Source organism: Microplitis mediator, chromosome 1 (assembly GCF_029852145.1).
Source record: "Microplitis mediator isolate UGA2020A chromosome 1, iyMicMedi2.1, whole genome shotgun sequence".
NCBI classification, from domain to species: domain Eukaryota; kingdom Metazoa; phylum Arthropoda; class Insecta; order Hymenoptera; family Braconidae; genus Microplitis; species Microplitis mediator.
This window is the reverse complement of record NC_079969.1, coordinates 1652626-1669419: the sequence shown is the minus strand read 5'-3', so window position 1 is coordinate 1669419 and position 16794 is coordinate 1652626. Positions and strand designations below refer to the sequence as shown.

The window sequence follows — 16794 nt, the reverse complement described above, 5'->3', positions numbered from 1 at the left end:
TGTGCAGTGATTGTAAATTTTATCTTTTATTAATTTAAATTGTGCAAAATATCTGTGGTGTCGTGAAGTGTTAAGTGTTCAGTGGAAGTGTAAAGTGTTGCTGATGCTGATGCTGACAACTTCCTCGTTCCTGAGCAAAATCATCTGGCATCGTCTGGTGGGAAAATAGCAGTTAAGTGACGTTTTTTAGCTGCAATACACTTGGAGCAATTTAAATTAAATCTCCAAATGTATTAGGACACCCTTCTGCATATTATTTCCCCGCCAAGGTTTGTTCAAACACTCAAGTGTTTTTTTTTTCAATATTTTAAATATTTTTCTATCATATTCTGCCGCCATTTAATTTTGACTTACGATTTTTAATTTTTCCCCAATTTAAAATAATTTATTTTTCAAAAATTTAAATTTACCGCGCAAACATTAAAAATAATTAACAAATTATTGATGAAAATAAAAAAATTCGAGTATATTTTTTATTCAAATTAATATAATTATTGACAAATAAATTTCAATAAAATTATTAAATTTCAATTTTTAAATTTCGCGCCAAGTTGGCGCCACTACGCGTCGCTGTATTCGACGTTAAAATTTTTGCTGAGTGGGGGCGGGCGATGAATCGCAAATTCGATTCCTTTGTTTCAACTGACGGTTCGATAGCGGCAGTCAGTATCATCGACGCCAGTAGTAGTCCAGATCCTTCTTTACGTTTGAATTTAAACAATACTGCAGTTAATTCGCGGAATCATCCATTAAATTTATTGCTCATAGTTATCGTTTAATTAAATTGTCGAGTGTCTGTAAAATTTAAATTGTGCAAAGTGTCTCTAGTGCAGTTAAGTGTTAAGAGTTCAGTGCTAGTGTAAAGTGTTAAGTGTTCAGTGGTAGTGTAAGTGTTGCTGATGCTGATGCTGACAACTTCCTCGTTCCTGAGCAAAATCATCTGGCATCGTCTGGTGGGAAAATAGCAGTTAAGTGACGTTTTTTAGCTGCAATACACTTGGAGCAATTTAATTTAAATCTCCAAGTGTATTAGGACACCCTTCTGCATATTATTTCCCCGCCAAGGTTTGTTCAAACACTCAAGTGTTTTTTTTTTTAATTTTAAATATTTTTCTATCATATTCTGCCATGATACTGAAGTTAGCAAACGTCAAATAATTTTTGGAATTTAAAAATAATGATAAATTATAAAAAAAAAAATATTTTGAAAAATTGCACTTGCAGATTTTTCTATTTTCTACACGTGCATTTTTTTTGTTTTTTTTTTTTTTTGCAATTGATTTGGTGAGAAAAAAATCCAAAAATTGATGATTGTCTGCTAACTGCTGGATCATTATTCCGCCGCCATTTTATTTTGACTCTCGATTTTTAATTTTTCTCGTTTCTAAATAATAATTTATTTTTCAAATATTTAAATTTCCCGCGCAAATATTAAGAAGAATTAAATAATAAAAATATAAAATTTCTAGTATAATTTTTTAGTCTAGGTGCATTCGGAAATGCTCTAGCTCTAGCTCTAGCCAAGCGTTCATTTAAAAAATTATTCTGGCGCGAAAATTCAAATTTTTTATTAAAATTTTTATCGAGCGCTGCTGTCTTATTACACCGTCACCGTTATCATTATTGTTATTATTATTATTATTATTATCATAAGTTGACATTAAAACATAACCTGAGAATAACAAAAATATAAATAAATAAGAAAAAAATCCAAGAAAATAAAAAACAAAATTGCAGGTAAGAATTAAGAAGCAAATTTTTTTTTCGAATTTTAATTTTTCAAACTCAATTATATGTTAAGATTCTAAATAAAAAAAAAATATGTTTGATAAAAAAATTATTATTTTATTATAAAAATTCAGAAATGTCACTGACAGTCCAGCAAATAATTTGTGACGCTAAAAAATTAGTCGGCCGTATTTCGGACCACGAAAACACTGCAGACAATTTGATAACCGAGATCCAGTCGGTCTGCAACCAGATCGACAATATGAAACAGTATCAAGAAGAGATCGAGGTGCTGAACAATGAGGCGAAACAGCAGCCAAGGGACGCCCTGATCGCGGGAATACAGCAGGAGACTAAACACTTGCGCGAGCTACAGGCCGAGAACCGCGAGCTCCGCAATGCACTAGAGGAACATCAGAATACTATCGAGCTTATCATGTCTAAATATCGTCAGCACACTGCCTCCTTGATTAAATCTAACAAAATAAACTTGTCCTCTATTTATAACGCGCGCTATGCTAATGTGAGTATTAAACGTCAGGTAAATTTTAGTTGTCGAGTTCTGTAGGTAACTTTGACGCCACAACTGATTGGTTCTTTGAATTTGTGAGGTGATTTCCGTTTGTTTGAGTACCCACATCAATATATTTAGATGACATGAAAAATTGACCCAAAAAAATCGACGCACGTAATTTATTTTTTTGAAATTTAATTTTTTGGGTAAATGAATCTTGGGATAAGAGAGAGGAAGTCGAGGCGAGTAGTTTGAGTACCCACATGATGGGGTTTAAACCGGAAGTTAATTATCATATTAATATATACCATATATCTATGAAATAGGCGTGTTATCGAAACATAGGCTTGTGGGTACTCATTTTACAGGAAATTTTATCGGCTTTAAGAATCTGGCACTTATTTATTTTTAAAAAAATATCTGATTGAGTAAAATGAAAAATAAGTACTTTTTTTTGTAGATTATTACCAACCAAGCTGAGAAAATAAATGAAATGGCTGCAGTTATGAGAGTTGCTGCGTCACTAGACGAAGAAAGTGAGTTAAAGTACAAAGAAAATTTATCGAAATTGAAAGAAGAAAATAATGTACTGAGAGAGCTGGTTAATATTGCCAATCATTATGGGTCTGTAAATAGCAGCAATAGCATCAGCATGACAACTACCGGTACTACAGTCAGTGTCTTGCAGGATAACAAAACTTCACAGACTGATAGTAACGATAACGAGGAATTATAATTTATATTTTTTTTTGGGTTCTAAGTAAAAATTTTATTTATTTATTTTATATTCTAAGATATCTTTTAAAATATATCAGATATACGTTATATATGTTCGTTGGAAAGGAAATTTAACAAGCTACAATTTTTGTCTCTATAAATATTTTTAAAGTCATTCGTTTCAAAGTTACCGCCATTTAAATGATCAATTATTATTTTTTTATAAAATTTCAATAGCTCTATTATAATGCCCCCTTTAATAAGCGATATCTCCTAAAGTATTGACCCTACGAGATTTTTCAAAGAATCAAAAATTATTCAAAATTAAATTTCCTACAATTTTTGTCTCTTTAAAAAATTCCCTAAAATCGTTTTTTAAAAAGTTACGGCTTCTCAAAATATAAATATCATATTTTTTCCAATTACTCCCTTTTATTTCTTTCAGGGCCTCATATTTCGATAAATATCAGTCTTATGAAAAAATTCAATCAATAAAAAATTATAGATAATTAAATTTCCTTTCCAATGACCCCCCATAACATTCAATTATCTTCAATACTCACTGAAATATAGCTTATAAAAATAGCGACTTCGAATCACTGAAAAAAAAAAAAAACCGCGAATTAATTCGCGGTTTAAAAAAAAAATTAATTTTTAATATTAATATTAATTAATAAGACAAATTGTACTGTAGTATGAAAAATATATTTGTTATACCGTTACAATTAATAAAATAAAAAATTTTTTAAATCAAAAAATTTTTCATTGGCATAAAAAAAAATTTTCAAAGGTAAAGAAAAAATAAAAATTCTTAGTCTTCAATTAATTTTCTGTGGACGTCACTCAGTGCCTGAAAAATATAAAATTTTAATTAGTTGGTTGATTAATTAATTAATTAATTAATTAATTAATTAATTAATTAATTAAATAGAAAAAAAAATTACTTTAAAATATTTGACAGTTTTAACCCTGAGTTCAAGGGTCGCGTCCTCGTCGCAGATAAAAAGAGCGTGAGGATGTTGCTGGAAGGCTGAGACAGTCCACATATGATTGATACCTTCTTCAATGGCTTTGTAGAGCGCAAATGCTTTGTGAGAGCCGGTGATAAGAATCATTACTTCCTTAGCGTCCATTACAGTCCCGACACCTACAGTCAGTGCCTGCTTGGGAACCTTCTCGATGTCGTTGTCAAAGAAACGTTTGTTTGCCTCCAGAGTGTCTTGGGCGAGAGATTTCACCCGCGTGCGAGAGGCCAAAGACGATCCTGGCTCATTGAAGGCGATGTGACCATCCGGTCCGATACCTGGTTCATTTAATAGTTCAATGAGTAGTTATCCTAAATTCAGGAGGTGATTTCATGAAGTTTGAGTACCCACATCATAGGGTTCAGAAAAAAAAAATTTTTGAGTTTTGGAAATTTTGAGAAATTCAAAAAAATTTTTTTGACACTCGTGAGACATAGAATGAGGTACAGGACGTCGAGACAAGAAGTTTGAGTACCCACATCGATATATTACGAGCACTTTTTTTTTAACCGGAATTCAAAAACAAAATGGCGGCCGAAAAATTGCCTGTGACAACTTTTTCAGAACCTAGTCATGTGGGTACTCATTCAACGCGTCTCGGCGCGTACTTTGAAAAAATATTGGTCCGGTAGCTCTAAAAAATTTCTGGTAAACTTTACCTCCAATAAAAAGGTCAACACCACCAGCTTCAGTTATTTTACGCTCGAATTCCTGACACTCGTACTCTAGATCCTCGGCATTTCCGTCTAATATATGGACATTCGTCGGCTCGATGTCAATATGTTTAAAAAAATTGTGGTACATATAATAATGATATGACTCCGAATGATTGCTCGGCAGATTGACATATTCGTCCATATTAAAAGTCTTGACATATTTAAATGACAATTTTCCTTGCATATAATATTCTATTAATTTTTTATACATTCCCAATGGCGTTCCTCCTTTATAAGAATTTTTAAAATAATTATTAGTTTTCATTTAAAAAAAAAAAAAAAAAAATTACCTGTAGGCAGACCCAAGACAAAATATTTATTTTCATTGGGCTCAAAATCGTGGATCCTCTTCATCACATATTTTGCTGACCATTCAGAAACATTATCAACAGTATCACAAATTACTAGTCTCATTTTTTTTTTCTGGAAAAATAAAAAAAAATTTATTTGAATTTTTGTACCACAAAATTTTGGGATTTTTTTAAAAAAGTTTATTACTGAGCTTAAGTGTAACAACTTCTGTTCACTGACCTCAATAAATATATGAGCGAATTTTTATTTGAAATTTATTTAAAAAAAAAAAAAATTTTAATTATCTTTTATATTCAATAGAGCTATTGTTCTTAGAAATTGTTATTATTTTTTTGCAATGAGGGCACTGATAAAGTCGATAACTCGAAAAAAAAAAACGCCTTCTTTAAAATAAAAAGAAAATGTCGGAATTATTTTAAAAAAAAAGTTTTTTTATATTTAATTATTATTATTATTAAGGTATTGTTTATGTAAGGAGTGTCGAAATTACTGTGCCAGTATCTTTTTTTACCGCAAACTGCAAGCAAAAGAAATAAAAAGGAGAGGGGGCAGACATTTTTATTTTTCAAATTTCGTGAATAAGAAACTTTTGAAAATTTCAAATCCTCTGATCATTAGAATAAATTATTGTTTATATTTGTAATAATAAAAATGTTTATTTGTCAGTAAATGCTATCGGTATGTTATCACAAAATGGCGGGGGAATTGGCAACGCGCGAAATGGCGGAGGCGGGAAAATACTTAAATTTGAATTCAAATTTAAAAATGAAAATGCGGTTTTTAGGTTTTTTGAAGTTTTGAGAGGGAAGGAGTAGAGATAGAAAAAAATTGATAAGGAATGATTTTGTAGGAAATTTAATTGGCTACAAAAAAGGTCTCTTTCAAAATTTACGTAAAGTTAATATTTTTGATAGGAAATAATTTTTTTTAATTTATTTGTTAAATTACTTTTAAAATAATTTCTCAAATTTTTTAAAAATTCGATTTCTGTCTAAAATATCGAGTTTTGGGCAAAAGTCATTTCTTTCTTTTTTGTAGGAAATTCAATTCTCTACAAAAATGGTCCTTATCACTTTTGATATACCTCTGTAAGTTCAGCCAGAATTTGAATTTAAAAGTTAAGTAAAAAGAACAAAAATATCAAGTGTTTAAAAAATAGAAAAAAATTTGGTTTTTCAAGCTTTAAAAATTCCTACTGCCCAAACTATCAATTTTTCAGGTATGATTATAAGGAACTTTATTATAGAGGAGTAAATTTCCTACAAAAATGGTCTCATTAATTTTCTTTCTATCTCCAGTTACTTGGCCGCAAATTACTTTCTTTAAAAAAAATTATGTAATCTTGAGAAATTTTTTTATTCATTTCGAAAAAAATAAAAAAAATAGATAAAAAAAATACTAGAGGTCGTAATTAATAGACATTTCATGAGTGCTGAGTAATCTACGCTAGGCGTTAATGACATTTTTATAGATAAAATTTGATAATAATAATAATGATGGGAAACATTTTTAACTCGAGTGAAGTCAGTCGTTAACTTTTTTTTACTCTGCATTTTTTTATCAATTATTATTGTAAATATTAAAGATTGAAGTAAAATTTATGAGTTTAAAATGAACGAAAGAAAAAAATATATAATTTTTCTGATTACGTGTTTGATTTTTTTAATTGCGATTGCGTCAGTTACTTATATATTATTAAACTATACATCGACAGTTGATAGATTGTTAGAAAATATTGAGCTGTCTAATAAACAACTTAAAGGTACAGGAATTTTTTTTTGTTTATTTTTTTTTAAATTATAATTATATATTTTTTTTAGTTACTTATGATGAACGACGAAGAAAATGGGACGACGCAAGTCACATAAATTTTTACAATAAATAAAAACATGTATTTGTTATCAATTATAAAAGTTGAATAAATAATTTTTTTCTAAATGATTTAATGACGTGGGATTTTTTTTTCTAAACATGGGTGGTGGGAGTGAAAAGGTGATAAAATTACCCGTAAAATGAGTGGTCACAAGGCTATGTTACGATTGAAGGTTAATAAATTTTGTATTTGTCACTTATAGGGGCAAAATGATCTATTTTTGATTTTGAGAGAAGAGAAAATTTTTGGGACATTAAAGAGTAGGATTTTTGAAAAGCGAGGAAAATTTCACTGAGAATGAGTACCCACATCGCTATAGTTGGGTGAGATGGTCATTAATTAATTTTTTGATTAATTATTAACGGCCAATTTGAAGTTTATAAAATTTATTGATGTGGGTACTCAAAGTTCATGAAATTTAGTCTAGTACAAGACTGTAAGGTTAAAATTTCCAAAAAAAATTTTTGAGCCTAATAAAAATAACTTTGGATTCTTTTTAGAAAAAAAAAATTAATAAATAAAATTTTTGAGTAGCCGATGAAATTCTGCGTTGAAAGAGTAGTCGCATCGATATAATTAGAACGAGTGATTAGTTTGTTTTTCGTTAATCGATTAAGCCGCCATTTTGTAATCATGTGACAGTGTTCTAAATATATTGATGTGGGTACTCATTTTACTCGTAATTACCTCCGGTTTTAGGTGATGACAAATAATAATAATAATTGTGTTCGGTACTAATTATCTAATCATTAGTTACAATTAATTTTTTTTCATTTTAAAATTATATATCAGACACTGCAAGGCGTTAGTTCTTGAGTCCGTGAAAGTCGTTATAATTTATTTAAAATGATTTATTTAATTATTTTTAAATTAATCATATTATTTTTCATTGATCATACCACTTGTTTTTTATTTCATGATACTAAAAATATCAAAACAGAATGTACTGATGAGAACTACAAAAAATTTGGGCTAGATCCTAAAGAAGGTAAGTAATTAAAATTTTTTTTCTTAATTAATGACTGATATCTAAGTGAGTAATTAACTTAATTAGAAGTTTAAGGTCACTATTAGAAAGGAAATTTAGTTCTCTACAATTTTCATGTCTTTGAAAAATCTCATTAAGTCAATGGTTTAGAAGATACGGACGATTAATCGAGAACAGTAAGAAATCTTCGTAATATCGACTAGCAAGTGATTAATCGGCTGTAACTTTTGAACAATTGGTCGTACGGTAATTAATCACTGGACCAAAATTGTAGAGAATTGAATTTCCTGTCCAGTATGTACTTTTGCGATTTCCTTTTTTTTTTCATTGAATGAGATATCACTAATTAAACTTTGAAAATTTCGGATTCTCTTCTGAAATATTGTTAAAATATGGTTAACGTGAAAAATTAATACAACTCGTTAAATATTGAGTTTGCAGAAAATTTTGTCATGACCTTTTCTGTAGAGAATTAAATTTCCTACAAATTTTGTTTGAATGTTTTTTTCGTATCTTTGATAGTTCAGCCATTATTCCTATCAAAAGTATGATGAAAGATTTTAGAGAATTTTCTTGTTCTTTTAGTGATTAACTGTCAAGATGTAAAAGTTAAATTACAAGAATTAGAAAATAACAAATTCTGGTTAATAATTGACCAGTTTTATAATGTCCATTACTACGACATAGAATTTCATGACAATTCATCAGTAGATTCTATTTTAAGTCCTGAATTTCAAATTAATCAATTATTCAAAAGAAGCAAAAGAAGGTTTTACATTTATACAGATTATGAGGTAATTAACATCATTACCTTTATATATTATTAATCATAATGGATATTGATAGATGATAAAAAATGATTCTTTTGTTCTTTAGATTCATGATATTTTAGATAATCTGCACTCATTACGAGACTTTGATACAAAAACATCATTATTATTATCGAAAAAAAATTTATCCGTCGTAAGTATTTTCAAAAAAAATTTTGGAATTTTTTTATTTGAAAAATTAATAAATAAATTTTTAGAACGGTATACTTTTCAATAAATATCATATAAGAACAGTAAATAATCATAACAATCAAGTAAAAAATAAACATATTGTTATTGAATTGAAAGATGCAACGGATATATATGAAGGTGATAAAATCAATGACATATATTTAGATGTATACAAATGAAAAACAATAATAATATATTTTCTTTCTTAGACTTTTATTATGACAATTTTCCGAGGCAGGCTATTATTAACAGTAATAAAAATGAAATAGATGTAAATCTTAATATAAATGTCGGTTACTCAAAAGAGCAGTAGGTTGAAAAAAAAAACGCTTAGACTATGGTCTGTAGTAATTTTAATTTATAATTTTTTTAGTGAAGACATTGATACGGAAATGTTGACGATGAATATTATGATGTATTGGAACGCAGTTTCGATGTTATTTTCTGGTATTAATAAAACATTAGTACATTTACCAAATATTAATATTAAAATAAAAAGTATTAATGTTGCGAAGGTAAAAAAAAATTTTTTCAATTACTTAAGTCACGGTATTCTTCTTATATTTATAAATATACTAACGCTTTTCTCGATTGATTCTATCTTACGGAAATTCCCCCCTCCCCCTATCTCACAGAAACGACTCCCTTTCGATCACACATCCATTCTACGGCAACCTTTCCCCCTTATTCCCCCCGTCTGACAACATTTCTACTTATGCTTCCATCTTACAGCAACGCGTGTCACACATTCGCATTCAACGATACCGCGTCACCCTAAGATTCCATCTTACGGCAACACACCCGACTGTAGTTCTATCATGCGATCCCTAAACTTATACTTCCATCTTACGGCAATACCACCCGCCCTCGCTTCCATCATACGGCAACTCTGCTCGTATTCCATCAGAAATTTGTTACAGTGAATTCTCAACTCATTCTTCCATCTTACGGCAATACCACTGGCCCTCACTTCCATCATACGGCAAAAACTCTGCTCGTATTCCATCAGAAATTTTTTACAGTAAATTCTCAACTCATTCTTCCATCTTACGGCAATACCACCGGCCCTCACTTCCATCATACCGCAAAAACTCTGCTCGTATTCCATCAGAAATTTTTTACAGTAAATTCTCAACTCATTCTTCCATCTTACGGCAATACCAGCGGCCCTCACTTTCATCGTACGGCAAAAACTCTGCTCGTATTCCATAAGAAATTTTTTACAGTAAATTCTCAACTCATTCTTCCATCTTACGGCAATTAACATGTCTGTAATTCCACCTTAAGACACCTGTCAACTCATACTTCCATCTTACGGCCATGTAACCCACTCTTGCTTCCATCATACGGCAACAACTCAACTCATATTCCTCCAGAAATTTGTTACAGTGAATTCTCAACTCATTCTTCCATCTTACGGCAACAAACATGTCCGTAATTCTACTTTAAGACACCTGTCAACTCATGCTTCCATCTTACGGCATATTCCCTTCCCCTGGTTAAAAATACTTATTGAAAAGAATTAAAAATGATGAAATTCGAATTCTTTTCAATAATTTCAATTGATTTCAATTTTTTTGTTTGTATATATAGATATACAGTTTGCATGGAGTGGCCGCTTCTCAATTCTTTTCAATCAGTATTTTTAACCAGGGTCTACTTCTACAACAGCTCTGATAAATCTCAACTAAATTAAAAAAACTTTTTTTTTTATAGGCATCTGGTATTATATTTCCTAATGATTTGAATACTTTATTTAGTATATATAGATCATTAAAACACTATTTTGTTGATAATAGTATGTCAATTCGTTCTAACGTCGATGTCGAAATAGCGATGACAGCGTAAATTTTTTTAGCTAACCATAATTATATTCATACCAAATATTTAATGCCCTTTCAAATGAGTACCCACACTTCATACTTATTTTTCCAAATTTTTTATATATATTCTAGTATATATATGTGAATCGTGGATAATATCAAAAATAAATATGGCTTGTTGGTACTCGTTTTAAAGGGCATTGAATTTCCTATTCAAATATATATATATATATATATATATATTGTTTTTTTTTGTAGGTCAAAAATATGTTTACGGGGCGTAGATAATAATTGCGATTTACAAGGTACTAAAAAAAACATAAAAAAAAATTTAATCTAATTGTTAATTATTTTGTAGGATATACATTATTATTAACTGATGATAATCGTAATCGTAAATATAATATTGCAATAATGAATTATAATATGCCATTACTGGATTATGCTATCGGTGCACGTGAATTAGCACATTCGTAAGTTCATTTGCAAATTTTTATATTAATTCTCATTAATTACATAATAAAAAATCAAACTCGATTTAGACTGGGGGTTAAATACATTGAAGCTGATAAAGAATGCAGTGGAATAATGTCTAGACGGTATAGATTTAGCGATGAGCAATTAAAATGGTGTAATGACAGTTTAAATGATTTTGCGAGTACGAAAAAATTCGTTAGTAGTATAAGGTAATTTTATATATATATAAATATGTATAAATGATCGAATGGAAATTTTTTAAAATCTATTATTTTTCAGAGGAAATAATGTAAGCAATAAAAATTCACGCAATCCGCTAATTGCCTCAGATGATGAAGGAGAAGAATTAGTCGTTCCATTAGATTTGTCGCATAAATTTTGATATATTTGACATATTTTTAAGAAGTTAAAATTCAAACTTGTTTTACTTACAGACAACAAAAATAAATAAAATCAATTTAATCAAATAATTGGTTTTTTTTTTTAATAAATATATAAATATATGAGCTGAATAAGGAGAAAATTTGATTCTCTTTAAAATGAGTACCAACAACCGATACTTATCTCGAATATTTTCATATTTATACATATATATATATATATACGAATATATTTATATATTTGTAGGTATATAGATTGATAGGAAATTTAATTTCCTTTAAAATGAATACCCACAAGCTATACTTACTTTTGATATTTATTTGAAATATTTATATATATATATTTATTAACATATATAACTTTTCTAAATAGTTATGAATAAATATGGCATGTGGGTATTCATTTTAAAGGGCATTCGTTTCTCTTTCCATATATATATATATATATATATATATTTTTTTTTTTTTTTCCTTTTAATTAGCCATTTTTAATAATAATAAATTTTTTATCATATATTAATTAATAATTAAATATATTATAAGGTCATAGACTGATAGTAATGATAATTATTACTATCAATAATAAGAAAACTAAATCAATAATCATGACACACTTACTAATTGACTTTAGGTAATTAAAAATAATTTAATATGATGATCTTCAGTCTGAGCGCTGGTTGCATCGACAAATTTTTTTTTAAATTACAAGTGAAAAAAAATTAATATTTTAAATATGATTACAACAAATTTAATATTTTTATTGATTAACTTATTTATTACATCAGCTTACGGGCTTTTCGATCATAATTTTGAAAAAATTTATGATTGCAAAGAATACGTTTTTTCAAAATATGGAATTAATAAAAACGAAGGTAAGTCAATTTTTTTTTATCTTCTAAATTTTGTTCCTCGAATTTTTTAAAATTTTCGATTTTTTCCAGTTGCAAGTTGTAGATTAGTAAAAGTCATTCTATCAAAAAATAATAATAACTATGATATAATTATTAAAAATAGACTATTGCTCTATAATCTCTATACATTTAATTCGATCATAAATAATGATAATAATTCTCTGGATATGCCATCAATTATTGGTCAAAATTTTAAAATTCAAAATTCAATTTACCATTTTTTTGATGACATGCAACGTATAGAAGATATTAATGTAAGTGAATATTTAAATTTTCAATAAATTATCTACTAAGTGCTTAAATAAATTCATGGGTCTTTATATTTTTTTTAACAGACAAAAAAGAAATTAAATGAATTAAAGTCATACTATAATTTCGATACCCATACATCGTTATTAATTCATTTCAGTCCTGAATTTTCTATTGTAAGTACAAAAAAAAAATATATATTTTTGTATAAATAAGTTTATTATTTACGTCAATGAATTAATATACTAAATAATAATAAATTACATTTATTAGAATGGTATTATTGATAATAAATATATGATACGTCACATGGAAGATGGTAAAGAAAATGATTGTTTCTTATTAAATTTTTTTTCCAAGAAAACTTGTCGAAATCATTTATTAATTGAATTTAAAGATTCATTTGAATTTTTAAATAGTAAGTAATTATTAGTAATATTTTTTTTTTTTTTAATTAAAAATGTTGGTAGCATTAGCCTTTGGCTCATGATGCCAATAGTCATATTAGCTTTTGTCTCATGATACTTAGAGGTAGTATTAGCCTTCGTATTATGATGACATTGGTAGCATTAGCCTTTGGCTTATGGTGCCAATAATAGCATTATCCTTTGGCTCATGATGCCAATAGTCATATTAGCTTTTGTCTCATGATACTTAGAGGTAGTATTAGCCTTCGTATTATGATGACATTGGTAGCATTAGCCTTTGGCTTATGGTGCCAATAGTAGCATTAGCCTTTGGCTTATGGTGCCAGTAGTAGCATTAGCCTTTGGTTTACGATGTCAAAAGTGGCATTAGCCTGTGGCTTATGATTCCAATGGTAGCATTAGCCTTTGGCTTATGGTGCCAATAGTAGCATTAGCCTTTGGCTTATGGTGCCAGTAGTAGCATTAGCCTTTGGTTTACGATGTCAAAAGTGACATTAGCCTGTGGCTTATGGTACCAATGGTAGCGTTAGCCTTTGGCTTACGATGCCAATAATAGCATTACCTTTGGGTGTATGATGCCAATAGTGGCAATAGCCTGTGGCTTACGATTCCAATAGTAGCATTAGCCTTTGGCTTATGATGCCAATGGTAGCATTTGCCTTCGGATTATGTAATTAACAGAGACAATAGTCTTAAGATTGTACATTCACAATGGTAGCACTAGCCTTAGGCTCTTGCAATTAATTTTGGCAGCATTAGCCTTCGGCTTTTGGAGCCAATTTATATACGATTTACAATAAATTTGTTTTTTATTTAATAGGTCATTTAAATCCACTTAAATTTGCAATTAAAAACTATATTTATAATTTCTATAATCACAATTATAAAAAAAATATTGAACTTGATATATTAACTGACAATGAACAATCTCTGTAAGTTTTTATTAATAACTAATTATTTAAACTATAAAATATCGAATTTAACTCATGGAAAAAATTTTTTTCAGATCCAATGAAATCATTACAATAAATATGTTAATTTATTGGAATGCTGTATCAATGATATTTTTAAATCCGGATTATTGTAAATTTTTAAATATACCACGAAAATATATAAAAATAAATAACGTCGACATTCCGCAAGTATGTTAATTGTTTTTTGTTGTTTCTGGAGATCAAAAAAAAATTTTTTTTTTCCTAGGATAAACAATTCGGTCTACCAGTTAAAAAAAAAGAAATGGAATATATTTTAAAAAAGATGTCGACAGTTCTCTGAAAAAATATTTCGACAATAAAATTACTTTTTCATCTGATTATCAAGTTGCAATGACGAGGTGAATAATTACAGTAATTTTTAGTAATGGTAGACAAACTAGTCAGATAAAAAAAAAATTTACCTCATACTTTTTTTATACAAAATTAAATTTCCTAATAATTTAAAATTAATTAGTGTCAAAATTGATGGGAAGTCGAAAAAATTAATTTTATTTTATAAATTTTTTTACAGTTCACCGATTTGTAGTTACGAAGAATCTAAATCGGAAAGAAAATTATATTTCATTTGTGATATAACACGTAAATCTATAAATATTAATTAATAAAACTAAGAATAATATCAACAGTAAAAATAGAAATTAATTTGAAAACTTTTTTTTTAGCATATTATTTGAAAACATTTAATAATAAAGATGATAACGATAATCCCAATGCAATGATTCTAAAATATAACCCAACATTATTAAATTATTTTGATGGCGTTAATGGTTTATTGCACATGTAAGTATGAATCAATAAATTTTTTTACACCTCACTCGTAAAAAAAAAAAAATTACACACTTCAATCGCGAAGCATCAATTACATACTTTTTGCGAAGCGTCAATTATTTCACACTAGATATTCACGAATCGTCAAATTTTACTACTCTTGTCACGAAGCATTTAGTATGTACACATTTCAATCGCGGAGCGCCAATTATGACACACATAATCCACGGAGCGTCCGTTTTTGCTCACTCCGATCGCGAAGCGTCAAAAAAAAAGTTTTTGTTTTTATACCGAAATTTTTTGTTATTCAAAGATGATAATTTTTTTTAATGAATGAAATTTACAGGATTGATAGATCAAATGATATCACACCTCGCGTTATTGGAGGACGTATAATTTATAATAATAATGATGGTAATGATAACAATAATGATGATCATGAACGTTTTGTCGAACTATGGGGTAAACTTTTCAAAAACTCTTTAATTATCAAGTCCCACGTCCACTCACTTGCGGAAAAATATGGAACCGCTGACAAGGACTCTGAAGAATTCCGGGTCTGGAATGAAATCATGAAGGAAATTGAAGAGTTTCAAAAGTTACTTAGAGACGTAGATTTAGATGACATCAATAATAATAATGATGACATGAACGAAAGAGAGTGGGAGGAATTTATAAACAGTATCGACGGCTTTTTAGTTAATTTGAACAAAATGGTGGCTGTCGCTTACGAAATGACGGCTTGAATTATCGTGAAACTTTCAAATTTTCACCCGCGCCCTGCGTCATCTGTTAACCCGACTCTCTACTTTTCCGCTACTTTCCGTCGGTAAGACGCTTGTGCCTCCGTCGCTCAGAAAACTTGTTCGACTAGTGCTGCCACCACTTTTCAAGTCTCCACTCCCTTTCCTTACGTTTTTTCACTCTAGCGTTCAAACTACTCCACCTACGCAATTTTTACCTCAGACACTTTTCTTAGGAAATTAAATTTCCTATAAAATTTTCCTTGACAATTTTTCTCTATCTCTCATATTTTAGCCACAATACAAATTCCAAAATATATTAAACTTTCGCGGTCTATTTAAACTCCAATTAAAACGCTAGTGCGTAAAATTAAAATTCCAATGAAAGTATTGGACTTATGGAAATTTTTATAGAATTCTTTTTTATAGAAAATAAAATTTCCTACAATTTTTATTCTACACATTTTCCTCTAAATTCAACCCTTCACCTAATCATAGCTGTCTATAGCTCTGAGTACTTTTTTTTAAAAATTTCTTCGGTAGTCGCAAGTTCTTTTATTTAATTTATATAAATTTAACCCTGCGGATTTCCTCAGCCATATATGTATCATATATATGTATATAATATATACTGTGTGCCCAAGTTTATGACAGAGATCTGATGTTAGACATGAGAAGCATAAAAATTTATTTCTCTCAATACCTTGATACGTGTTTCGGGTAATAAATCACTTCCTCCCTCTTTCTCTCACTTCCTCTCCCTTTTACTCACCCTATTGGCCTTTAGAAGTATATAAAAAATTCTATCAATGCTTTGATTTAAATAATAAATTTTTATTTTTATTCAAAAATTTTTTTTGCATAAAAATTTCATACATTTGTCTACTGGCCACTAAAACTCATTATTACGGCCGATCTATCAAAGTTAGAGTAAAATTTTGTTAGACCAAAGTTGTAGGAAATTTAATTTCCTACAAAAATGTATTGATACATTTTTTCCATATCTCTCATAGTTTCATCAGAATTTTAATTTTAAAATTCAAAAATTCTTATCAGAATTTTTTTCTCACTTTTTATAATTTTTGATACTTTAAATTTATATTACGGCTAAAATATCAGAGATTCGGTAAAAATATATCAGACATA

The 16794-nt window shown here is 28.7% G+C and overlaps 3 protein-coding genes across 4 annotated transcripts; 2 read left to right on the top strand and 1 right to left on the bottom strand.

Annotated features, from left to right (window-relative positions):
• The first annotated feature begins 1604 nt into the window (after window positions 1–1604).
• Window positions 1605–3582, top strand: LOC130678231 (FGFR1 oncogene partner 2 homolog). Its single transcript, XM_057485332.1, has 3 exons — window positions 1605–1737; window positions 1863–2251; window positions 2703–3582. The coding sequence occupies exons 2-3, from the start codon at window positions 1865–1867 to the stop codon at window positions 2976–2978; spliced, it is 663 nt and encodes a 220-aa protein (XP_057341315.1). The 5' UTR covers window positions 1605–1737; window positions 1863–1864; the 3' UTR covers window positions 2979–3582.
• Window positions 3583–3648: 66 nt separating this feature from the next.
• Window positions 3649–5512, bottom strand: LOC130678221 (glucosamine-6-phosphate isomerase). 2 transcript variants are annotated; one of them, XM_057485310.1, is made up of 5 exons: window positions 5199–5512; window positions 4991–5123; window positions 4644–4928; window positions 3904–4262; window positions 3649–3809 (listed from the first exon to the last, which is right to left on the bottom strand). In XM_057485310.1, exons 2-5 carry the CDS (start codon window positions 5112–5114, stop codon window positions 3771–3773), a joined length of 807 nt encoding a protein of 268 aa, XP_057341293.1. In that variant the 5' UTR covers window positions 5115–5123; window positions 5199–5512; the 3' UTR covers window positions 3649–3770. The 2 variants fall into 2 exon arrangements, with proteins under 2 accessions (XP_057341293.1, XP_057341302.1); XM_057485319.1 differs by having other exon boundaries at window positions 5232–5512.
• Window positions 5513–7802: 2290 nt separating this feature from the next.
• Window positions 7803–11604, top strand: LOC130669968 (uncharacterized). The gene is made up of 11 exons (XM_057473139.1): window positions 7803–7873; window positions 8459–8667; window positions 8750–8836; window positions 8901–9012; window positions 9084–9183; window positions 9248–9389; window positions 10591–10718; window positions 10956–11002; window positions 11056–11170; window positions 11240–11383; window positions 11454–11604. The coding sequence occupies exons 6-11, from the start codon at window positions 9267–9269 to the stop codon at window positions 11554–11556; spliced, it is 660 nt and encodes a 219-aa protein (XP_057329122.1). The 5' UTR covers window positions 7803–7873; window positions 8459–8667; window positions 8750–8836; window positions 8901–9012; window positions 9084–9183; window positions 9248–9266; the 3' UTR covers window positions 11557–11604.
• The last annotated feature ends 5190 nt before the right edge of the window (window positions 11605–16794 follow it).

What these genes read in the sequence shown, in the direction of transcription:
- LOC130678221 (XM_057485310.1), bottom strand. Translation starts at nt 5,114, where the DNA reads ATGAGACTAGTAATTTGTGATACTGTTGATAATGTTTCTGAATGGTCA. An exon ending in TGTTGACCTTTTTATTGGAG is followed by an intron (nt 4,263 to 4,643) that starts GTAAAGTTTACC and finishes TAAATGAACCAG; the next exon opens with GTATCGGACCGGATGGTCAC. An exon ending in AAACTGTCAAATATTTTAAA is followed by an intron (nt 3,810 to 3,903) that starts GTAATTTTTTTT and finishes TATATTTTTCAG; the next exon opens with GCACTGAGTGACGTCCACAG.
- LOC130678231 (XM_057485332.1), top strand. Translation starts at nt 1,865, where the DNA reads ATGTCACTGACAGTCCAGCAAATAATTTGTGACGCTAAAAAATTAGTC. An exon ending in ATAACGCGCGCTATGCTAAT is followed by an intron (nt 2,252 to 2,702) that starts GTGAGTATTAAA and finishes TTTTTTTTGTAG; the next exon opens with ATTATTACCAACCAAGCTGA.
- LOC130669968 (XM_057473139.1), top strand. Translation starts at nt 9,267, where the DNA reads ATGTTGACGATGAATATTATGATGTATTGGAACGCAGTTTCGATGTTA. An exon ending in GTCGAAATAGCGATGACAGC is followed by an intron (nt 10,719 to 10,955) that starts GTAAATTTTTTT and finishes TTTTTTTTGTAG; the next exon opens with GTCAAAAATATGTTTACGGG. An exon ending in TAATAATTGCGATTTACAAG is followed by an intron (nt 11,003 to 11,055) that starts GTACTAAAAAAA and finishes ATTATTTTGTAG; the next exon opens with GATATACATTATTATTAACT.